The sequence below is a fragment of the Sinocyclocheilus grahami genome, unplaced genomic scaffold (genome assembly GCF_001515645.1).
Source record: "Sinocyclocheilus grahami isolate Dianchi unplaced genomic scaffold, SAMN03320097.WGS_v1.1 scaffold243.1, whole genome shotgun sequence".
NCBI classification, from domain to species: domain Eukaryota; kingdom Metazoa; phylum Chordata; class Actinopteri; order Cypriniformes; family Cyprinidae; genus Sinocyclocheilus; species Sinocyclocheilus grahami.
Window position 1 is genome coordinate 217919 of NW_015505422.1, and position 11698 is coordinate 229616.

An 11698-nucleotide genomic window follows, 5' to 3' on the forward strand; every position below is an offset into this window, starting at 1 on the left:
GAATAATGAGACATTTGGGCTGTTACCAAACAAATGGTATAAATATCAACGAAATTAATCTTTACAATGCAGAGGAAACAAGTTGCATCTGAAGTGACATTTAGATGTCACACTGTTTAATGCAGCTCAGAGGGACATGGGATGCTTTAACCTGCAGTTACAAATGCATAGATAATGTTTTGATATTGTAAACAAAAAACGTTGAATACTGACATTTGAAATTATTAAAAAAATATAAATGTGAACTTTAAACCACCAGTAGATGGCAGCAAGTCACTGTTAGAGTCATTGCGATTGAACCGAATCATTTAAAGGTTGATTCATTCAGAAACGAAACACCGTCATGTTTGTTTATTGAACTGTATATTAATATCACATAATTTTAACATCACATTTTAAATCATGTTGATTTTTGGAGAAAAGAAACGGCAATGATATATAAATGATATTTATATAAACTATAAAATTATATAAATTTATATATTTTCATCATTCGAAATGTATTTTAATAAACTGAATCATACAGTGAAAGAAAGCACTGTAAATGCGCACACACACACTAGTCTAACCTTCTACACTTCATTACACTGTTTCTCTGGCATTTTCAAAGGTACGTAACATAATACTGTGGCTTGGCATGATACACAGTCTAATGGTCTAACGAAATCCAGTTTTAAACATCTTTTACTGTACGCATTGTTATGGCCTTTATATGACCTATTTGAGCCAATGCAGATGAATGAAGTTATCTCAGGACGAGACTGCCGTGATTGTAAAGCAAAATGTGATTGGCTATAACGAGATCGTGCTATGATTGGTCAGCGAATGTGGCTGTTATCTGATTGGCTTGAGTAGACGGTGGGTGGAGTCCACGTATTTGTGGATTGTCAGCACGTCTTGACGCAAGAAATGTTTCACAATTCGCAAATGCACAGGACGATTCACAAATAAATGCCAGGCAATGTTGTGGTTGTGACGTAAATATATATTTGTGAATGTTTTTTATTTGCTAATCATTTTATTTATTTGTGAATTTAATGTTTGTCAGCACATCTTGACGCAAGAAATGTTTCACAATTCGCAAATGCACAGGACGATTCACAAATAAATGCCAGGCAATGTTGTGGTTGTGACGTAAATATATATTTGTGAATGTTTTTTATTTGCTAATCATTTTATTTATTTGTGAATTTAATGTTTGTGAAACTTTAAGATTTATTTGTGGATCTCATTCTATTTATTTGTGGATCATAATCTATTTATTTGGAATTAAGCAACAATTCTACCCCCATACAGCAGATATGCGATCAAATTTCTAATTTGAGGCTGCATTACGTCGATTCTGGCACCCAACATCACAAGATGATGATATTTTAAGCTCCTTATGTAGCCGAATCTGCACTGGTTTGAATGGGCCGCCTCCAGTTTCCCCTTTGTTTTGCTGCCTCCAGCTAGCGCTGTGACGTCGGCTCACCCTAGTTACCTGTGGTTGGCCTGGCCGTGCGTCACTCAGAAAACAACAGGCCAATCGGAAGAGAGGCTCATGAATATTAATTAGACAGGCCAAAAATCGACCTGTTCTCAGCAGAGCTCCTGAGAAAGGAGCTGTAAAAATATATTGAGATGGTTTTTGGTACTTATGCTGCAAATATATATTAAGGACATCAAAACCTAAACTAAAACTCCAGAAAGGTGTAAAATGTGACCTTTAAGGGTAAGTTCACCCAAAAATGAAAAATAGTTTTACTCGCCCTCAAGGCATCCTAGGTGTATATGATTGGATTCGTCTGAAAGAAGAAAGACAGAGTTTTCCCGCGCCTGTGAGATAAGCTGGTCTCGCGAGTTTGCTATTATAAAGCTTGGAAGAGCAAGGACAATTTTAATATAATTCCGATTGGGTTCATCTGAAAGAAAAAAATCATACACCTAGGATGCTTTGAAGGTGAGTGAAACATGGGCTAATTTGAATTGCAGTAGTAAAAAAAATAAAAAATACAGGTCGAGCTACAGCTAGCTGACCAGCCTTCTAGTTTGTATAAAATGGGTTTTTTACTTGCCCGACGGGACATATAGACTGATTAAAACAATTAGAACAAAGGCCTCCTGTAGCGAACCGGTGTGTTTTTGTAAGAAAAATAACCATATTTAAGACGTAATAATCAATTTAATCTAGCTTGCGCTCACTGTTGTACACTGAAGCAGTTCCGGGCGGGTGACGTAGGACGTCGGCTTTGTCAGAAGTGACGAACGCGGAAGCGCAGCGGAGAGATCAAAACAAAACAACGGTCACTAATTAGAAGTACAAAACAAGGATTTTTAAAGAAGAATGTCAGAGGATTTCGATATAAGCCAAGAGGAGAATGGTTTTCCTTTGCTAAAGTAAGGAAACTTTGCTCCTGTTAACAAACGTTGGTTTTCACAAGACTCACCGGCGCATGCGCAACGCTGACCTCATACGTCATCTGCCCGGAGCTGCTTCTGTGTACAACTGTAGGCGCAAGCTAAATTAAAGTGATTATTACGTTTTGAATATGGATATTTTTCTTACAAAAACGCATTGATTCGCTACAGAAAAACTTTGTTCACCCCCTGGAGCCGTGTGAGACTTTTTTAATTAATTTTTTTAAATGGATGGGTGCTTTTTATATAACTACTTTTAGACTGAAGCACTGCAACACCCGCTGAGTGCCATTAAACGGCTTGAAAGATCGAAGACAATTTTTAATATAACTCCGACTGGATTCATCTGAAAGAAGAAAGTCATATACACCTAGGATGCCTTGAGGGTGAGTAATTTATGAACTAACCAAATAGTTACTAAGTCTGATGATACACTGGGCAACTGTTTGGGCAATTTTGCTGGGCAACTTTTTTGACCAATGATTCTTGGGCACTTTCCCACTGAGAATGGGTAACAAATTTCTATCAGGATACTTTAGATTGGTCATGGGCCCTGTGTCTCACCTGGTTGCCCGTTGAAAAGTTGCCCCTTGTATCATCAGCCTAAGTTACTTTAAGACACAATATTTACCGTTTTGTTCTATTTCGACAATGAAAATAGTTCTGAACAAGGATCACAGCAGAAGTATTTCACATTCTCCAAGCAACACTCGGCGGTGATTTGTTACTGAATGATTCAGTGTTTAACGAATCAGTTGAATGAATGACTCAATGACTCAATCGCCACCTGATGGTTAAGTTTGATTAAAAGTACAGGTGCATCTCAATAAATTAGAATATCATGGAAAATTATTTATTTCAGTAATTAAACTCAAATTGTGAAACTTGTGTATTAAATAAATTCTATGCACACAGACTGAAGTAGTTTAAGTCTTTGGTTCTTTAATTGGGATGATTTTGGCTCACATTTCACAAAAACCCACCAATTCACTATCTCAACAAATTAGAATACTTCATAAGACCAATAAAAAAAAACATTTTTAGTGAATTGTTGTCCTTCTGGGCACCTGTATACATTTTCCCCCAACATTTCTTATTTGTATACTCAAATGTATTTTAAACATTAATCTCGTAACATTATTTATTGCAGTTGTAATTTGCAGTGTAAACTATTTAATTTGACTGGTGACAGCCCTATATTGGATTTATTAGTCAATTGTAAAAATTTAACATGAAATATGATGCATGCTTTTAAAAGGGTAAAAAAAAAAAAAAAAATAGGCCTTAATAAAGGTAAGTAGCATCCTGGGGTAAATATCAAAAATATGCAGACTTGTGTAAAAGCTGATGCTTCAGAATAAATTGTTTACACCACTAAAAATCTTGTCTGCTCATATGAAAAGTTCACTGTATATTGTATTAATAAATAGCATTTATGACAGCGATGATATTTATGTAATGTGTATTTCCATCACAGGTTTAGGTCTTAAATTTGATGTAGTGTGGTATTAAAAAGGTCTTACATTTAACACATTAATACCTGTAGAAATCCTGTAAAAGCATCTGCTAAATGATTAAACAAAAATTAAGTTTAATTACAATTCTAATTTCAAGGGCTCAACCCTAGAGTTTTTTTCTTCTCTTCCCCCTTCTCTCCTGCGTTTGTAAACCAAACTGCTCTGAGACTTGGAAAACATGCAATGTTTAATTAAAAGCTTTGAACCATACAATGCAAAAGTATATACTTTATTTAATTGCAACCTCTTACAATTTGATCATTTTTTGTTTATTTGATGTTTCATGACATCTAAATGTATTTTTGGTTAATTTTGAAACACTGGCTGGTCACCACAGTCTAGGTGGGAAACGCTATATGGTACTATATATATAGTGTATCCCTAGGTGTTAAAAGTAAATACAGATTCCAAGGTAACTGTCTTTAAGTGTTTGATATTAAGCTTCTTATCTTTATTATTTTTAGAAAATAAACCTAAGAAGGAGCTGATCCGCATGCTTCAGCAGATGGGCTATGACTCGGACCCTGTTAAGGCATGGAAAGATGCTCAGGAGAAGGTGCGCTCTACAACAACCTAATTTATTAAATTAAATTCCTTTGGTTTCTTCCTTTGACCTGTTAACTGCATCAGTATCATTTTCATTTTGTGTTTGGCAGGATGCAGAGGAGGATGAGGATGAGGAGGAGAAGGAAAAAGAGGATACATCTGGCCCGGATTATAACTATCTACTCAGCATGCCAATGTGGTACCTGACCAAAGAAAAGAAAGATGAGCTGTGCAGACAGAGAGATGCTAAGGTGACTATAAGTCTATGATGGATGGAAGCACAGCTGGGGGATTTAGTGTAGCAGTGGAGTTTACAAAGGTTCTCATGCTTCTGTTCTGCAGACGACGGAGTTGAACACGCTCAAGATAAAAGCACCTGCTGATCTGTGGAAAGAGGATCTGGCAGCCTTTACTGAGGAGCTGGAGGTAAACAAGATGCCGATCTTTTTTTTTTGCATTTGGTGGAAGCTTATATACCAAACATCTTGTACTGCAGTTGCTTTATATGAAGAAATAAGTTTGTCATTTTAATGAAAATTATGCCCGTTTTCAAAACTAACATTTCAGTGTAATAAATGATTTGTGAAGTCATCAATGATTATTTGTGTTTGCATATAGCGTGTGGAACAGAAGGAGATGGAGTCACAAAATGCAGTTCCTGTGGTGAAAGGAAAAGTGGGAAAATCAAAGGTGGTGAAGGTAAAGAACGAGACCATGCCCACTCCACAGGGCCGCCGCGTCATCCCCCGCATCACCAGCACCATGAAGGTCCAAGCCGTTAAGAAGGAGGGAGCCAAACGAGGCAAAGCTGTGAAGGTATGTGTGTGCAGAATGAGATTTGCATGCGTGCATAAACGGTATGTATGCAAATCTCTGAATGGTCACTGTACTGCACTTTGGATTACTGTTTATTCAGATTATTTTTGTTTTACAGCAGCGAATTCAATCAGTTTTCATAGCCAGACATTTTATAAGTTTAGCTGATCCTGAAGGTATACTTGTGTGTATTTTTTAGAAAGAAGCTGGTGTGGTGATGAAGATGGAGTTTGATGATGATGCAGATGCAGCAGCTGACAGCTCTGAGATGGGACTGACTGCAAGAATCACTAAGAAGGTCAAGAAAGAGCCAGCCAAAGACAAAAGTAAGACAGACATGTACTGTATGAAAATAGAGGAAGTAGGATGTCTGTGGACTGCTGCTTTTCATGTAGTCGAAATTAGTCAAACATTTGTATTAATTAACTATTAAATGATGTGACTATATTACAGGATTTCGTATGATTTTAAAGTTACACACCTAAACCTCAGTGGGGTGTAAGTCAATCATACAAATTCTTATGAATTTTCCACAATCTCATCAAAATGAGAACTGGTTATGAATTGCCATGAGACCATTGGGAAGAACATGGCCCTCAGTCTGTAGCGCACACAAATGCACCATCACACAGTTGATACAGAATTTAAAATGCCCCCATTTTGTGTGACAGTGTAGTTCTTAAATGGGGAAATTTGAATTTACAGAAGAATCAGCTGTTGGTTAACCATTTCAGAGTCCTTTGTAGTTCTGTAACGTGCAATTTTGATAGAACTTATCAGATGCATTCATGCAGTGTCATCAAATTCTGATCTTAAGGTTTCATCTCGTCTTTGTGTCAGGCACAAAGTCAGGCAAGCAGACCACCCTCTCCTTTAAACCGGTCCAGAAGAACAACCCCTGGTCTTCTGAGGAAGGAGAGTCTGAATCTGACATGGAGCTCATCCCTGAGGAAGTGGCTCCAAGAGAAAAGAAAGAGCGCAAAGGTGAAAATCTTCTGTGCACGTTTACTCCTTTAGTTCATGAAGTGATGGAACAAGATGAAGTCTAAAACTGATTAGCTGCCTTTTTTTTTTTTTCTTTTCTTTTTTTTCCCCCTCCATACTAAAGGTCCAAAATTTTCACAAGCTTTTTTTTTTTCATATTCGTCAAACTTTCCTATCAAAATGCTTGCTATGGATGCGAAAACTCAGAAAATCGAATCTGATCCGAATTTTATGACAGATAAAAGTTTCAGAGGCAGTGTGTAAACGTGATTGACACAACGTGGGGTCGTTTATTTTTTAACGTGTGAAAATTTCGGACTCTGTGTGCAAAGACACTAAGACTATTGGGAGAGAGAGTGTGATCTGATATGCATTTTATGGAGGTCTGCTGTATTGTTATAAAGATCTCACTGATTTTCATAATTTTTGGCCATATAAATATCAGCAACTACATCAAGTTGAGACTGAAGATCATGGAAATCCATTTGACAAAAGTGTGGGATCCCTGAAAGTAAATTGGAAAACAAACAAACAAAAAAAAAACTGTATAATTGTTATAACTGTATAACTTGAATAATTTTGTGTCTTTGCAGCTGCGGCGGAAAAGAAGTACAGTCTGTCGAGCAGTGAAGACGAGTTTGATGACTTCGCGAAGAGCTCTAAACAGAAGCGCGCTGTCATTGAGGATGATGAGTCTTTCATCCCAGAACCCAGCGGTGCTGCTGATAGTAACATTGACTCCCCTCCTCCCGCACCTGTTGTGTAAGACGGACACCACTTCTACTTCTGCTGCACAGATTTAGATTGTTCTCTATTATGACTATCTATAGTATTATTCTAAAAATTCTATCTATATTTTTCTATAATATTGTTTTCTTTGATTCTTTCAGGAAAAAAGCACCAGCAAAAGCCAGCAAACCAAAAGTAGAGAAACCCGAAGCCAGTAGCAAGTCTGGCTGTAAGTACCACACAACTGTCTGCCCATCACAGATCATTTCTTTAGCTTTGTCTGTAACATGATTGCTTGTCAGCTGGTTTACTTGTTCACTGTGCTTGTTAAACTAGCTGAGACCAGCCAAGAGACGGCCCCTAAACCTGTGAAAAAATCAGCTGTAGGAGCCACCAAGAAACCGGCCGCAAAGAAGACAACTGCTTCTAAGAAGAAAGCAACAGGTGTTTGAATGTTACTTTTTCAGAGAATGGTGGAATTTCATTGCAGTTATGCTCTTAAAAGTTTCCAAAAGGGCAGTGATGCCATAGAAGAAGCAAAGCCTTACAGTGAACAGTTCTTTAAAAAAATAAAAACATTTTCTTGGTGAGGTACTTTTTTTTTTTTGTTTTGTTTTTTTTTTATCCCTAATTTCCACAATAAAAATTGTGCAATGGAAAGGTTTCACTGATGTTAAAGGTGCTTCATGGCGCTATAAATGCCAGAAAAACCTTTTATAAGCGTATACATTCTTGTATTGAATATCAGTATAGCAGCTTCTTATTAAATAATTTCTGAATGATTTTAACTTTCTAGATGCAAAACAGCCCTCAATCCTTGATGTGCTCTCTAAAACAAGTCCTAAAAAAACCAAAGCCACCAAGAAGCCTGCTGCTGTCATACAGTCTTCTGACTCGGATGGCGCAGCCCCTTTTGTGGTTGAGAAGAAACCAGCCAAGAAGAGGAAGCCCGCTCTGAGCAGTGACCAATCAGACGGCTCGGACTCTGACAGTGGCAATCTGATGGCTCGGCTCAAGGGCAAAAGCACTGCTGGAAAGGTAATTTGACACTTTACTCTTGATCACAATTAGTGTTTTATTGATATCAGTATTTGATAATCAGTATTTTTGTGTTTTACTCCTTTATCAAACGTTCAAATATTGATAAACATACTTGCAAATTAATAGTTGCATGTAGCGTTCAATATTAAACTGCTGTACAAATAATGGTTCAGTACAAGAAAAAAAAATCTGTAATGAAGGACCGTTTTATTGAATTGTGGCCACATGGTAGTTATTAACTCCCTCATTTTAATTTAAATCAAAATGAGAGAGAATTAGTACAAAGTAGTCTTGATTTAATAAAATGAGGGAACAAAAGTTGTAGTAATGAATTCTTCATTTGTGGCCATGATAAACTTACTTTTTTCTTCTTCTTCTTTTCCCCCTGCATGTCATGTGTGGCTCTGTACGTCACCCGTCTATTTTGGTTAAGTTTTGTATAAGCAAGTTTGTCATTGTACTATTTTATTTTTGTAAGAATAATAATCTGCCATTATTAAGCATCCATTTTATTCAAAGAAAAGGAATGATATAATGGTAAAGCTTAAAGCAAGTGCTACAGATCCTAAGCATCTTTGACAATTTATTTGTGAAATGTGCAAAATTGGTATTCTTTTGTCACAATTTTTTAATCCATTGCATTCCTAGTACAAAGAAGCTACAAGCAATAAAACAAATATACATAGTTTTATAGTAGGGTTGTGATGGTGAGGAAATTTTCCCACCGATTAATCGGCGTGTGACAATACCGGTATCACCGCGGGGGCGGGGCATTCCCTCTTTTTCTCGCTTCCTTCGTTTGTAAAAGTGCCGTGTGCATTTTACTTGCACTTTTGAATTAGCGGCAATTCGGCGTCAATTGCTTGAATGCAACAACAAAATACAACGTCAAACTCACTTTAGCGAATATATAAAACACAGAACTTTTGTTAACAAAACAAATAAAAATACAGCATGCTATAGGGCAAGCTATGCCTAATATAAAATAACAAAAAACTTACATAAAGTTTAATAGGTATACAAAACTGAAAATAAGTAAACCTGTATAATATATAACCAAATAAATAAGAAACGTAGAACGTTTATTAGCAAAACGAATGTCAAATAAAATAAATGACAAAGTTTAAATGAAGGAAATATCAGCAAACAATGTGGAACCAATTAAATAAGAAACTAATGTTTAAAAAAACTTCCAAAATCACCTTAGATAAACGGCAAAAGTCAACAGGCTTTTCAAAATCCAAAATATTGCCAAACAGGCGCTTTTGCATTTCATTTCGAAACTAAATCATCTGCGATCGTCTTGTCTGTCTAGCCTCACTCTTCCTGTCAGTCAGCTCAACTCACTCTCCTCACTGGAGAAACAAAATCTGATCTGTGATGCAACTGTCGTTCGGCACGCTGCATTGAGCAGCCGCGTTCAGTTTTTAATTGTAGTGTCCGTTCTTTTACTGAACTAAATTATTTTTATTACTATAAAAAAATCAAAACGGCTTAACACCAGTATCACCGTCAGCACCATCTATCGCGGCAAGCCTCTTTTATAGGAGACATTGCTATAGTAGCTTTATTGAAAAGCTTGTGAGTTTAATCCTGATTTAATTTTCCGTTCCAGAAAGCAAAGAGCTGGGAGGATGACGACAGCTTTCAGCTGGAAGAGAAGGTCGTGATGTCTGCAGCTCCCAGGAGCCGAGCTGCACGTACCACCAAACCTGTGACCTACACTCTTGATTCAGATTCTGATGACTATTAAATGTCCTGAAGTAGCCTGTATGTATGATACTTGAAGGTCACGGAGTTGTTTGAGGTTTTTTTTACTTAAACAAAAAAAACAAACAAAAAAAAAAGATATAAAAATAAAAAAAAGATTATAAACCTTAAGGAAATGTTTATACTTGCAGAAAGCCTGTTTTATGTTGGCTGTTTTTTTTTTTTAGTAGTCTATTTGAGTTTCTGAAATAATTTTATGAACTAAGTATTGACTAATTGTCCAAGGCTTGTCCAACTTTCTGCAAAAGAAACCAAGTCATTATTGAAATATGAAAAATTCAATCATCTCACATGGTCATGACTAGATTTTTAGTGCCAAGCATGCAGTACTTTTATATTTAACAGATAAGAATATCCTGGGTAATGCATCTTACATGACATTTGCATGCTGTTGATGTATATTGTTGTACAATATAGTTGTCTTTAGAAAATAATCTGAGATAAAGTAATCCTAACAAGAGACTCTCTCTCTCAGTGGATAATAGTGTTCCCTAATCTAAAGTGTTACCAAATTGTCTAATAAACAGGACATTATATCATTATATACTCTCATTCACAACAAATATGCTGAGTGGATCAGCATGTTTATTTGCAACACCGTAGTCTATTTGAGCTTCTGAAATAATTTTATGAACTAAGTATTGACTAATTGTCCAAGGCTTGTCCAACTTTCTGCAAAAAGGAAACCAAGTCATTATTGAAATATGAAAAATTCAACCATCTCACATGGTCATGACTAGATTTTTAGTGCCGAGCATGCAGTACTTTTATATTCAACAGATAAGAATATCCTGGGTAATGCATCTTACATGACATTTGCATGCTGTTGATATATATTGTTGTGTAATATAGTTGTCTTTAGAAAATAATCTGAGATAAAGTAATCCTAACAAGAGACTCTCTCTCTCAGTGGATAATAGTGTTCCCTAATCTAAAGTGTTACCAAATTGTCTAATAAACAGGACATTATATCATTATATACTCTCCTTCACAACAAATATGCTGAGTGGATCAGCATGTTTATTTGCAACACCTCATTGCAGCCAGGAGATGGTGGACTTGTCTCATTTCCTCACAACACTGTTTCAACCTGTCTTTCTCCTAATTGTCTTTGCTCTTCACTGCTTCAATGTGCAAAAATATATTTTACATTAGTTACAAATTGTCAAAATGGATTATATCATGGATATGTTCAAACATATACTTCGTAAAAGTAAACAGAAAACTATCAAAAATATAACTTTTAACTGTGGACTAGACCTTGATTCTCCTGATGATGTGCGAGCTGGTGTGAAGTGACGATTATCCCTCCCCTTTAGCAAACTGTCACTCAATTAGCAAACCACAATGATCCAATCTGAAATTACCAATGGACAAAACCAAGACCCATCCTATATTTTTTTCTCGTCCATTTTACTTGGCTATGTGTCACAGAAGAGAAGAACAGATGATAAAAAAATACCAAAATACTCTCCTCATAATAGCACTGTTCTAAACCCCAGATTAATGGAATCTTATATGGTGTTTTGACATTGCTCATATTTTGCACGGGATAACAATTAATAGTGGATATTTATAATTTTCTTAGCTCTTATTAAAGTAGTTGCAGCAGCAACCGGAAGTAAACTCTTAATAAAGAACGCCAAAATCTTAAATGGAAGGCATTCAATAATTTATTAAAGTTATAAAAGTAATTCCAAAAAATCAAGAGAAGCATGATTTTGGCATTACACTATGTGGCGTCCCCTCGGACCATTTGCTGCTTCAAAGTGCGGGGCCCGGTGCGACCGCCCAAAGTATGGCCCTGGCAACGGAGTTCCTAACAGCAGCTGCAGTGACGTAATGACTTACCACCTGACGACTGGCTCTTTTATTTAGAAGGCGGGACTTATAGG

General features: G+C 36.4%; 1 protein-coding gene across 1 annotated transcript in view; it reads left to right on the forward strand.

Annotated features, from left to right (window-relative positions):
* The window catches only part of top2a (DNA topoisomerase II alpha), a 34166-nt gene extending 24310 nt beyond the window's left edge, over window positions 1-9856 (forward strand). Inside the window, exons 25-35 of the mRNA XM_016289274.1 lie at window positions 4382-4473; window positions 4574-4714; window positions 4806-4889; window positions 5082-5279; window positions 5479-5605; window positions 6120-6263; window positions 6857-7025; window positions 7154-7221; window positions 7329-7436; window positions 7789-8030; window positions 9649-9856. Coding sequence (XP_016144760.1) covers window positions 4382-4473; window positions 4574-4714; window positions 4806-4889; window positions 5082-5279; window positions 5479-5605; window positions 6120-6263; window positions 6857-7025; window positions 7154-7221; window positions 7329-7436; window positions 7789-8030; window positions 9649-9786 — 1511 coding nt within the window. The 3' untranslated portion in view covers window positions 9787-9856. The remainder of the gene's footprint in view (window positions 1-4381; window positions 4474-4573; window positions 4715-4805; window positions 4890-5081; window positions 5280-5478; window positions 5606-6119; window positions 6264-6856; window positions 7026-7153; window positions 7222-7328; window positions 7437-7788; window positions 8031-9648) is intronic.
* The last annotated feature ends 1842 nt before the right edge of the window (window positions 9857-11698 follow it).